The 13,393-nt window shown below is 45.6% G+C and overlaps 1 protein-coding gene across 2 annotated transcripts; it reads left to right on the top strand.

Annotated features, from left to right (window-relative positions):
* The first annotated feature begins 6,762 nt into the window (after positions 1 to 6,762).
* Positions 6,763 to 13,094, top strand: lrrc3b (leucine rich repeat containing 3B). Of its 2 annotated transcripts, XM_060043574.1 has the most exons (3): positions 6,763 to 7,193; positions 10,785 to 10,999; positions 11,354 to 13,094. In XM_060043574.1, the coding sequence occupies exon 3, from the start codon at positions 11,526 to 11,528 to the stop codon at positions 12,324 to 12,326; it is 801 nt and encodes a 266-aa protein (XP_059899557.1). In that variant the 5' UTR covers positions 6,763 to 7,193; positions 10,785 to 10,999; positions 11,354 to 11,525; the 3' UTR covers positions 12,327 to 13,094. The 2 variants fall into 2 exon arrangements, with proteins under 2 accessions (XP_059899557.1, XP_059899556.1); XM_060043573.1 differs by lacking the exon at positions 10,785 to 10,999 and having other exon boundaries at positions 6,767 to 7,193.
* Positions 13,095 to 13,393: the final 299 nt, after the last annotated feature.

Raw genomic sequence — 13,393 nt, 5'->3', positions numbered from 1 at the left:
TATGTTGCCAACATGGCTTTACAAAAATAGAGAGACACAAGGGAGACCCATGAAGATGTTGTTCCCCCCAAATCATCTCTCTCTGATTGCAGACGGAGGTCTTAGTTAAACAATGAGGAGCAATGATGGCGTTAAGAGGGAGGAAGGAACAGCAGAAGGCCGGGTTTAAGATACTGTGCTCTGTATGATTACACTCTCCTTGCATGTCTAATGCTAGGATGTACATATGCAACGCTACATACATTTGATATGTTTATCATATATCTGTATATTGAGATATTATGATATGCTATATATCCAATTATTTGAACACAGAGCCCACCCATTGGATCCTAACTGGAGATGTTAGTTGTGAGTGCGTGTAGTACAGTTTTTTCAGGAGGTTCAACAGATAGTTAGTGTTAGTATGGGCAGTACTGGTTTGTCAGGAGGTTGAGCAGACCCCCGGGGGGGGGGTCTGCTCCGCACAGCTCCTTGTTGCGGGCAGACTCAATAGGAAATGGCTGCTGGAGTGTAGGCGGATGAAAAGCGTTTTTTCCCAACCTCATAATCCAAATGCCTTTTGAACGACTGTGACTCTCAGCTCTGAGGTGAAAGGCCTACGCTTGGACCGGTTTGAAGAGTCATTGAGTACATTAAAGCAGCAATAAAGAAATGGCTGTGAGTACCCCCGGACTACTGTACTGCTGCAGAGGGGCAGATGGTGGGGTACGTTCCTCTGGACTGCTGGACGACGACAAAGGACAGTCCTAGTGCCCACGAGTTGTCCACCGCTCCGCTCATCCATGGTGGTGGGGGTAGCCTTTTTGGCTCAGCTGTAGCAGTGAAGCCAGATGATATATCTTCCACCCGATCGCAATGTGTGCGAATAATGTGTCACAGATCTATGCAACCTTCTTTTCAATGGTTTGTTATAATGGAATCATGAGTAAAGAGAATAATAGATCTATGCGTGAAACATATTCAAACATATGTCCCTTGTCATATGGGGCCGGAGGAGCCAATGAAAAAACAATCTGCTCTCGTTTGCATTCAGTCTACAATGTATGGGATTCTTTTTAACCAGGTAGTTCATTAAATACGCTACTAATCCTAATTTCCTGTTTGGGATTCGTTCCCAGCCAGGGTTTATTTCAGGCCTTCTACGTGTTAATGGACTGGAAATGAAGAGGAAGGTGTTCCTTAACAGTTAGGCTAAATATATTTGGGGTACTTTTGCTGTGAACGGAGAGACATCAGTGCTCTGGAGCAGAAATGGTTGATCCTGTCTCCTTTGTCCTTAGTGGCTGCCTGCATGTGAATGGATTCTCTTAAAGGTCGCTATACCATTCATTTCATTCTGGTTCATGGATGTTGGTAAAATCGAGTTGTTTTAACAAAAGCCCTGCTTCTAACCTAAAACATCCAAACAGAACGTTTTTGGGTGTGAGTGTGTTTGTGTGTGAGTGTGTGTGTGTGTGTGTGTGTGTGTGTGTGTGTGTGTGTGTGTGTGTGTGTGTGTGTGTGTGTGTGTGTGTGTTCTACCACTTGTATTAAGTGTAATTGGCTGCCGTGGCTATGCCCTATTCTGAGGTGTAAAAAAGACATGAATGAATGGAGGAGTTAATGAATGGATCATGATTCATTCAAACACACACACACAAACAGACAGACACAGGCACAGTCAAACATACACACACATACGCACACACACACACACGCACACACACACACACACACACACACACACACACACACACACACACACACACACACACACACACACACCCTCACTGAAACAAAGTGGTTGCGATCAAAAGCTGCTCTCTCTGGGCTCGTCAAACCACATCAATCGCCTGCGCTGCCATGTCCATCGACCCCTACTCTGCTCACCAGCTCCATCAGACCAGGGCCCTTATGGCGCGGTTCCACCAGCGGGTGCGCTTAGGCCCAGTACGACTAGGTCCGGTAGTGTAGGTGCGGATAGGCGCAGCTCAGTGACGGCTCGCGTTTCCACCGCCGACAGTAACCTTATGATAGGGCGGGGTTTAAGCCGGATGGCGATAGCAGCGGGAGCTACGTAAGCATCGTGACCTCATAGCAGCCCAACACAGTGTAGCCTGCTAAGAAATCCAAGAAAAAAGAAGAACGTGACACATCAAACAAAGAGCAACGATGTAGGATGTCCAAGAAGGACGGCAAACTTTTGCGTGACATTTTCTTCAAAAAACGAAGCTTTCGCTGTGGTCCAGAAATACCTTGCGGGTAGGCCCTACTGTGTTTGTTTATTATTTTCCCCCTGTTGCGCAGAAGTGACGATTCTTTCGAATAATCAACGGACGGCGTGTGGCGCCCCTCGAACTTCTTGGCACCCTTCAGACCGTTTGGTACCCCAACGGAGGAGCACTGAGAGATAAGTACAGCTAATCACGTACGGAGCCCGCCCACTGTTGGCGGTGGAAACATGAACCGTTCCGCACCTATTCATACCAAACCGTTCGGCACCCGCCAGTGGAAACGCGCCATTAGTGTCCATCGACCCCAGGGCCCTCTTTGGCTTTGGGCCCCTCGTCTTCCCCGCTACAGGAGCCGCTTATTAGATGTGGCTACAATCTGACTGTGGTTGATATGGGTCTTGTTGGTCCTATTTGATATCATGGTTTATATCCCGCCGTCTGCTAATTGATCTCTCTTCGGGAGGACTTACCTGGTGTTCTCAGTGTTGTTATCTATATTGGATACAGAAGAGCATTGTTATTTTTACACAATGTATCATTTATTATTCATTGTACAACGATACTTTTTACTAATTATTACACCTTTTGTAGGTACATTTTCCTTAAAGGGGACATAGTATGAAAACAACACTTTTCCTGGGATTTGGGTTGTTTTGGGTCTCTGGTGCTCCCACACGTATACAAACTTTGAAAAAAGTGTGGTCATGTTCTTTTGAGTGAGATATGCATTTCTGAAAGTACCCCGCCTACAGTTACCAAACGAGCGTGTCAGTTTCGGCTCCCCCTTCTACGTAGGAAGGGGCCACAGTTGAATATTACCTCCCACTTCCCTACTCCCCTCCAATCAGAGCATAGCTAAGATTTTGTGGGGGGAACACGGCGGCAGCCCTGCAGCTCAGCTCCGGGAGAACAATCCCAGGAGGAGTCATGGAGGAGAAAGGGATTCATCGGCAGTCCGGCAGCTCCGGAGGTGTACTCCGGGAGCTGAACTGCCGCTGAAGCTTTCCGGCTTCTCCGGCGGTTGTAGCCTCCTCTGGTAGCTGAACTGCCGCCGAAGCTGGCAGGTCCGGCGGCGGCGGGGGTAGGTCTTGGCGGCAGTCCGGCAGCTCCGGCGCGGGGAGCTCGGCGGCAAGTCCGGCAGCTCAGCTCCCGGAGTACAATCCCTTTCTCCTCCATGTCGCGGTTCATGGACTCCAGAGAGTCAAGGCCAAGTTCTTTTCCCCCAATTCTTCTCAACCATGGCCGAGATATCCCCCACTACGAATCTTTACTTGTTGTGGAAGTGCCAGATACGTCAGACTCAGTCTTTATGAATCATAATATCATCCGGGGCGCACATAGCTTTTGGCCATGATATTAGATATAATAATATATAAATTCCCATACATAATATTATTATTATTATATTATATTGTATGATATAGATATAGAGCTCCAGGAGTCTGCAAACGGCAACAATCCCTTCTCCTCCATGCTGTGGTTCAGTCTTACAGCTCATTGGTCAATGGGCAGCAGCTCATTTGCATTAAAGCTACAGACACCAGAAACAGCGCATTCTGAAGGGACTGAAACAGAGGGGAATAGGCATGATTCTTTTTCCTAAAAGCTATTGCCAGCAAACAGCTACAAAAACAGGTTTTCTGGAACTTAAATACTATGTTTACTTGCTGGGAAAACGCCATAATATGTCTCCTTTAAGGAATAAAATATTGTACTTAAAGGTATTATGCATCAGGGTATTAAGATATTACAGTTTTTCATAAAGGAATTATTGTTTAAGTAGTAAAGGAACACACTAAAGGTTGGTATAATTATTAACCAGAAATGCTCAGCACCACAATTGTGAACAACCAAACAGATAAGCCATTAGCAGGTTGTGCTTCAGTTTCAATCCCAAAAAATCACCTGCTGAGGCTATTTTCTTTATTCTGATAGTTATGACCACTGATGGCTAATACAGTATATTATACATATTGATTAACGCTTGTAATGCTCCATGTTTCCAGGAACATCAGGTGAACAGGATCTTTGAGCGGGAACAATGAAAGGAGAGCTCTTATTCCATCATGCACAATTTGATTTGTAGCAGTGCCCAGTCTTCAAACTTGCTGATGCATCCGTTTAAGAGGAAGTTATTGCTATTAGATTCTAGAGTCGAATAAACAAAAGAAGCTCTGGGGACTATGTGCATGAATAAAAATGGCAAACAAGGTGAACACACGTAAGATTGTTTATCCAGTATCTTTGTATTATTATTATTATTATTATTATTATTATTTTTATTACTGAATGTCACTTTAACCATTAGAATGGCCTGATACCTGGTAGAATTCCAATGTCATTGAAATGTTGAACCTGGGTATGGACCTGCCTCTTCAACACTGAGATGGTTATTATGCTGCTGCCTCTTCAAAAGGCTCAGATACAAGGCTTGTCTAATGCCTACTGCATGAAGGGTCAATTAGTATAATACTTTAGCATTATCTCAACGTCTATTAGAAGCCATTAACCATGGGATCAATATGCATTTCCTGCATTTGTACCTTCTTAAATAAATGCTGAAAGGGAATGCACACCAGCAAAGGCAAACTAAGAGCTAATGCAGCCTCTCTGATTCCAGGATAAGAGCTGATTCATGAATTGATAACCATGACTTTGACAAACAACACAACTCTACAATTACAAATGAAAACCCAGAAAACAGTCAGTGTATTTAATGTTGCATATTTGTCGCAGGTGAGTAAGAAAATAAGGTTACTTATGTTATTTAGTTAAAAAATAAAGTCAAATTCACAAAATGCTTCACAAAAGTACAATTCAAAAATAAATAAGACAGTAAAAAGAAACGACAAGAAACCTTTTTGTGCGTTCCACAGTGTTTACTAAACATCAGACGTCTAGGTGGACACGCCCACTCAAAATACAGGAAAAGGCAGACTGTCAAACGGCTTGTAATGGCTAATCAAACTCACACCTGGTGGCACAATGTCACCCCTTTAAAGCAGAGATCTATGGAAAAAAATAGTCACACTAAATCCTTTGAATCTCATACCAACACCAGTCACGTTCACACATTCAGATTCCACCGTGGAGCAAAAATTGTAAATGAAATAATGTAAAAAAAAAACATTAATTGCGCATCCATTCCAGTGAACCTTTTTTACTTTATGTCGTCATGGCAACCATGAGTAGATGCGCCCTCAGATGTGAAAGTCCATAAGTGACTGCCCAACATCTGAACTGGCGCTAACCTGCTCGCTGGCCCCCACATTGGATGGGGGCCCAATGTTTATGTTACGGAAACATTTTCATACCGAGCGAGAAGGTATTCGCCGGTGTTGCAAAACTACATTATGGTACCAGGTTGGACCATGAGGAGAGCCATTAAGGTACCAGGTTGGACCATGGGAGGAGAGGCATTAAGGTACCAGGTTGGACCATGAGGAGAGCCATTAAGGTACCAGGTTGGACCATGAGGAGAGCCATTAAGGTACCAGGTTGGACAATGAGGAGAGCCATTAAGGTACCAGGTTGGACCATGAGGAGAGCCATTAAGGTACCAGGTTGGACAATGAGGAGAGCCATTAAGGTACCAGGTTGGACAATGAGGAGAGCCATTAAGGTACCAGGTTGGACCATGAGGAGAGCCATTAAGTTACCAGGTTGGACCATGGGAAGGGACGCATTATGGTACCAGGTTGGACTATAGGGAGGAGAGGCATTATGGTACCAGGTTGGACCATGAGGAGAGCCACTAAGGTACCAGGTTGGACCATGGGAAGGGACGCATTATGTTACCAGGTTGGACTAGGGGAGGAGAGGCATTAAGGTACCAGGTTGGACCATGGGAGGAGAGGCATTAAGGTACCAGGTTGGACCATGGGAGGAGAGGCATTAAGGTACCAGGTTGGACCATGGGAGGAGAGGCATTAAGGTACCAGGTTGGACCAGGGGGAGGAGAGGCATTATGGTACCAGGTTGGACCAGGGGGAGGAGAGGCATTAAGGTACCAGGTTTGACCATGGGAGGGGAGGCATTAAGGTACCAGGTTGGACCATGGGAGGAGAGGCATTAAGGTACCAGGTTGGACCATGGGAGGAGAGGCATTAAGGTACCAGGTTGGACCAGGGGGAGGAGAGGCATTATGGTACCAGGTTGGACCATGGGAGGGGAGGCATTATGGTACCAGGTTGGACCATGGGAGGAGAGGCATTATGGAACCAGGTTGAACTAGGGGAGGGGAGGCATTATGGTACCAGGTTGGACCATGAGAGGGGAGCCATTATGGTACCGTTCCGTTCAGGCTGCGACCTGATTGGTCCTGGATGTCACATCGTGACGTCAGAGAACGCAGCTCACACTTCAGTGCTTCATGGTGTCAAAGGTGAAGCTTTGAAATAGAACTCTGGCACTAAAGTTGTAGAAGCCACATGCCATATATCTTCATTAAAGGGACATGTGAGCAGGTCTCTTGTTACCCCCCCTTGAAGAAAAGTGTATTTTGAATGGTGCCATGACCACGCTATTTATAGACAGCTCGACCTTCCCTTGGTGACATAGTTCACCACAACACGGGACCACATTCTAAATAATAACGCTTGGTTTATTTTCTCAAAGAAAAAAACAAACAGTAGGTCCATATGTAGTACTGTTGCTCTATTAACGGCGGTGGGTGTGTTCCGGTGAGAAAGCGGCCATGCCTTTTAACGGTTCATTCATTTTCGCGGGTATCAGCTGCGCGCGCTGCCGTCGTCGGTGAGCAGAGCACGCGCCCGTCTGAACCCCTCCCCGGTCCTCAGAGCCGCTCTGACTGTGGTCCAGGAGGGACGTGGTCCGCCGTGTCTGGAGGGACGTGGTCCACGGTGTCTTGGGGACCTGGTCCGCCGTGTCTTGGTGGTCCACCGTGAGCCCGGCTCCCTGTCTGAGAGGCTGCCCGTCGGAGATGTAACTGCACTGTTTCTGTCCGTGTCGTCGCAGGTAAGATCGCCTGTTGCTCGTCCACCGCCGCCGCTCGGTGCCCGTGTTCACGTCGCCAAGCAGAGTTCCATTACGTTATGTTATGTTATGTTCTGCTCGATGGTTTAATAACCCCAGGTTGATTTCTCGTTGAGCCGGGTTCTCCGGTGTGTTGTGTTGTGTCTCATTGTTTGTAGGTTAATGTTGGCTGCTCCCCACCTTCCTCCTCCTCAGCGTTACATGTGTCGACGGTTCGCTGAAACCTTTCCATGGAAAACCCTAATCCCCGTTGTTCTATGATTCTACATTTATGCATCTAATCAGCACCAACACTAATGCCGGGTCCACCTGATGGATATAATTCCACATTTATACACCTAGATCAGGATCAGCACTAAGGCCAGGTCCACCTGATGGAGGAAATACCTTCTTAATTACACACTTGTGGAATTTAGGAAGCATATCTTTCCAATGCATGATTGTAAATTGAAATGTTTTTTCATACATCTTATGTATGTATATGTAGAATAATATATACAATACAATATATATATTAATAGTATTATTATCTATTTTTTTATATATATATATATATATATATTGTATTCGACGGTTGAGCCCTAGCTGAAGGACTGCTCTGGACAAAGTCCCTGTAGCCGTGGTTGTAGGTTAGGACTCACTAAGGCTCCAACAGCTGTCCCTGGTCACACTGTGGGCCCGGTCAGGGGCCTCTGAGAGGAGGCCCTCACTACATGTCTGGCCCCAACTAATTATATATTTTTGTAAAGATGTATTTTTGCATTAATTAATCTGGCAGTGGACATGCGTGATGGAGTGAGATTGATAAGAAGCTATGGGTGATTGAGCAGAGGAAATGCTGCAACGGACCACAGGCAGGAATCAAACCCGGGACGCAGAGATCAGGATTGTACCGTACTGGTACATGCTCTATACCCGTTGAGCCACCAGTGCACCCATACAACTAATTATATCAAAGGAATATAGGTGTACAACAATCAATACAGGCATAAAATGAATTCATTTTTAGGGAAATTAATGTTCTCACAAATCAGAATAGACCCAATATTTGTTCCAAAATGATTATGCTGAACGTAAACCTTATATTCTGATCTCGACCCTCACATAATGATATTATATAACAATCAGTAATTGAACAAGTTTCAATCAAACAACATTTTCTAAAGAGCATCTAGCCCTCATGATATGATGATCTTTAAACGGTCGGATCTCAAACAGAGGTCCATTATAACCTCACGCTCTCCTTCTTGGATAAGTATCAGCCACAGGTGATTTGCTTTAAATCTTTCGTAGCTCATGCAAACAGAGTGGTGTATATCCCAAGGTACAAGACGCTATCCTCTCCTGATAAGGAAACAAGCGTTAAGTTACTGGCTATGTTGCCTCTTCTGTCTATTGGCTCCGCACATTGGTCAGTAATAAACACACAACCATAATATAATCAAAAGCTAATTGCTAGAAATATTTTGTGAAAGTCTCTAAATTTCCTTTAGCCCTAAAATCCTTTCCAGAAAATTCACGTTTGATACCATACCAGCCCATGTAACAATAGCAGCAAAGGGGTACAGTTCATTATTGCTTTGTTATGGTAGCTTTGAAGATGCCATGCATGCTTTTTTTTTTAGGTATAGGTATTGGATTGCAGGCCTACTTTGAACAGTTTAGTCACACACTGGCATATATGTTAATAATCTTACAGCATTGGTTGTGTCTTCAGAGGCTAGCCTTGGCCACTACTTTCCAGGTAAAAGTAAAAGAAGCAAGCTAATGCAGCATCTCTGACTATAGGATGAATACTGAATTGTAAAAATACGCTCAACAAACTCCAACATAGTAACATTGCTGTTTGTGTCATCAAGGTTGATTTGATTTGTAAAGCAGTAATACAATGACAGTTTAACTGTAGGCCTTCCAAGACCCCTTTAGGAGTCAGCATAACACACACAGGGATTACTAACCCCCAATAGCACATGCAAACTTCAGGAAGATGACTTGACTGGACTGGATGCCTGGACTCTCCTCATGGATAACCGGCCAGAACCCCATCACCATTTTAATAATATGTGCATGTATTTACCTGTATGTCAATTGTGGCACCCATTGCACTCCTGACCATCCCTGGAAGAAGGGATCCCCTACACTGCGTTTCTTCTCAAGATTTCTTCCTTGCTAATTTCAAGGGAGTTTTTTCTTGCCCGTGTGGGGGCTTGGGTAAAGGGGGGTGTCATAAATATTTGGCCTGTTAAGCCCTTTTAGACTGTAATGGTGATTATGGTCTATACAAATAAAATTGAATTGAATTGAATGAACCCTGAAATCAAATATAATGAAAGATGTTAAAATGTTAAAGAATGGCTGCTATTATAGAGCAAATTGATAAGTTCATTTAGTATCAAACAAATGTTCACAAACCTCTAAGAACAACAGCTCACCTGTTGTAAACTGTGAACCATCTGCAGGTACCTTCTCCACCCATGCTACGATACGAGCTAGGCTACCTACGGAACCCTGGCCCTCTACCATACGAGCTAGCCTACCTAGGGTACCCTGGCCCTCTAGCATACTAGCTAGCCTACCTAGGGTACCCTGGCCCTCTCCAATCTGGTGCATGATTCATCCCAGTGAATAAACAGCTCATGAGGCCTTGAAGGAGCTTTCCACAGGCAGCCCTCTATGATTGGGAGGTTTCCTCCAGCGATTGCCAAGATTTTAATTGCGCAGGCGTTTCTGATTGCAGGTCATGTTTCTTCACTTACAAATCAAATGGACGCACTTCAAGGGATGTATCTTAGGTCAGGACTTTGGAATGGCTCAAAATAGCGACACTGTTTCTGGTATTTTCTTAATAGCCAGTATGTTGTTAGTATACAAATAATGCTGATAAGAATAAGACGATTATACAGATATTCCTGACATTTAATGTAGAACGAGTAAACCTACTCAAGAGGCACAACGGTCAGGGAATGGATGGGAATTATCTATCATTTCATCTGCGTAACAAAAGTGATTCTAAAGCCTTCATCTGTTGTCTGTTCAACTGGTCACTTTGACTCCATTATTAAAGTGGAACTGTTAGCTGTTTGCTGTCTACTTGTGGTGGTAAAACGTTTCACTTAATTTCACACTGAGGGTTTCAGCACAATTATCCTTTCCACGTGAATCTACTCCACTACCCTTTCCCCCGCGTACTTAATCGTGTTCTAACATGCGTAAAAAAACAAAACAAGCAGGTAGACCATTTTAAATCAATTGTTTAGTCTATGACTCGAATCCATGATGAAGCGATATATTTGACTCTGTCTGTTTACCGAGCACAATATCATTGGCAGCACAATTATAATTAGTAATGTTAATATGGAAGCGCAGCAGCTAAATGTTTTTTCAGAAAGATGGTTGACGTACCTGAAAAAACAGCCTCAAGGAAAGCACACCAATTAAAACGTGTCCTTCTCCCATTACCAATAACCCACACAAAGCCTGGGAATCAAATCAATATTGACTCAACAAGGTCATCAAAAGGAATAAATGCTCCCTTCTAAATGAAAGATGAGTCCTTGTGTAAACCCCTCGCAGCACACGGCATAGAACACCGTGCATAGATCTGCCCCCGCCCCTCTTCAGACCTGTTGTGTGCTGTGGGGCCGGTCAACGGAGCCTCCTTCCAGGGACCATCACAGAGCAGATGAGCCATCGCTCTGGGAGACGTGCTCCTTCCTGTGCAGGATAGGGAGCATCTTGTTCATCTGTAGTTGACGGCCTCATTCCTGTTACCAAGTTACGTTTTCTCTGTAAGTTAAGAATTCTACCTTTTGTCTCTGCGGTCTGTTTCTTTTTTGTCTTCTGTGCTAAAGGACATTTCAGTGTTTCATATGTTTTCAGTTTGCGTTGTACAAATTACATGGTGGTGTTCCTTTCTATTTTACAGAGGTATTTGTTTTTTTTGCTTGTGCGATGCTCACAGCCATATTATCTTCTATTTAAAAAAGCCCATGCAGTCATGCCCTGTAAGGGTCCTTAAATCAACACTGTGGCAAACACCAGGGCTCTGCTGGAGGTGAGGCCGTGATTAACGAGGACTGTTACTGGTTACAGCTGGAAGTGACTCCCGTGCGGCCCCTTCTCCTCTCTTTGTTTGTTTTCAGAGCGCTGGCCGTATCATGACCCAACCCAGACGTGACTCCGCCGCCGTCGGGCCCAGAGCGTGAGGCGGCCCTCTCCGTCCGGCACCATGGGGTGCGTGTGTGTGCGTGCGAGGGACTGAGTGGCGGCGGCGGGGGAACCCCCGGCGCGGCATGCTGCAAGCGGCCGCTCAGCATGACTCTGCTGGACGTGTGGCTGTCTCGCTCGCTCCCCATGTGGCTGCTGCTCCAGAGCCTGGTGCTCATGGCTCTCTGCTTCCCCTCGGCCAGCATGTGCCCCAAGGGCTGCGTGTGCCAGCGCTTCGACCTCCACCACCTCCACCTGCACCACCAGGGCCTCAACGTCAACTGCAGCCAGTCCCGTCTGAAGGAGATCCCCGGCGACCTGCCCGTGGACACCGTGGTCCTCCGGCTGGACCGCAACCACATCGCCGCCGTGCCCGACCGCGTGTTCCGGGGCCTGGCGCTGCTGCGGGAGCTCAACCTGTCCTACAACGCCGTGGAGACGCTGGGCGAGGGCGCCTTTAGCGGCGTGGAGGCCACGCTGCAGGTGCTGGACCTGTCGCACAACCGCATCGCCAGCGTGCACAAGGACGCCTTCGCGCGGCTGAAGGCGCGCGTGGTGGTGGACGACAACCCCTGGCACTGCGACTGCGCCCTGCAGCAGGCCATCGGCGGCATGGCGCACAACCACGAGGCGGCGGCACGCGTGCTCTGCCGCAGCTCGGAGCTGCGGGACCAGGAGGGGAGGCCCTTCCTGGCGGTGGACACGGACCTGTGCAACCTGGCCAAGCGCACCACGGACTACGCCATGCTGGTCACCATGTTTGGCTGGTTCGCCATGGTCATCTCCTACGTGGTCTACTACGTGAGGCAGAACCAGGAGGACGCCCGCCGGCACCTGGAGTACCTCAAGTCCCTGCCAAGCAAGCCCAAGAAGCCCGACGAGGCGGACGACATCAGCACGGTGGTCTGACCCCCTGGTGGTACGTACGTACGTACAGACGATGACATCAGCACGGTGGTCTGACCCCCTGGTGGTACGTACAGACGTACAGACGATGACGTCAGCGTCGTGGTCTGAGCCCCTGGGCGTACAAACGGACTAACCAGGAAGGATGTTGATGTGATAGGACTGGTTTTTAGTGTCTGTCTTCAAGGTGATGTGGGTGAGTCTCAACCTGTCTTAGAGCCTGTTTTGTAGAGCTGTGGTCTCACGTGGTTTACAGTGTGTCTCAGTGGGGGGTTACTAGAGAACAACTCATTACTCCAACTCGGTTTTTTCCTACTTCGCCACAAACTGCCTCCACCGCTTGGAAAAATTTGAATCTCAGGTTTAAATTTTTGATAGGAAGTAATGTATTTTTTAAGAAACTAATTTGGAAAAACTGTATAGCAAAATTATTTTGTCTGATATGAACAGACATAAGAATGACCCTATAGCTGAACGTTTCAACATTGGGAGATTGAAACTAATTCTGTCAAAAGACACAAAACAATTGTATGATAGAATGACTTTCTTGCCATTTCAAATATATTTTTATTTTTATTAAAAAATGGTCCATGACTCAACGATACATTTCTTGACAAATAGATGTCAGTTTTTACAAACAATGTTACTCTAAATGCATCATATATTTCCATGCATGCAATTCAAAGTTCATCACTCTGATGACAATGAGTCAACATATCATTAAATTCCTATTTAGCGAACTGAATAATGCAACAAAGTGCATGTCAAAAAAATTAACTTTATTCATCCATGGATCAACAAAGCCGACCTTGATGATTTGAGATACAATAATTAGTTATATTGTATTTTTGGTATCCTTAGTTCTTTTATTCAATACAAATGAAATAAATGTGTGAACAAAACTGCCAGTAACTTGGGTATTAAAATAGTAGGTAGTTATTTTATGGGTCATTAACAAATACTTACATATTATATATAAATATAAACAAATTCATTATTGTGATCTAACTTAGTGGCAACTCGTAGATGGTTAAAAAAAATGCATACATTGATTTCAAATGTAACACGCC

The sequence above is a fragment of the Gadus macrocephalus genome, chromosome 22, assembly GCF_031168955.1.
Source record: "Gadus macrocephalus chromosome 22, ASM3116895v1".
NCBI lineage: Eukaryota > Metazoa > Chordata > Actinopteri > Gadiformes > Gadidae > Gadus > Gadus macrocephalus.
The sequence above is the reverse complement of the archived record's forward strand: the minus strand, read 5'-3'. Positions and strand labels throughout refer to the sequence as shown.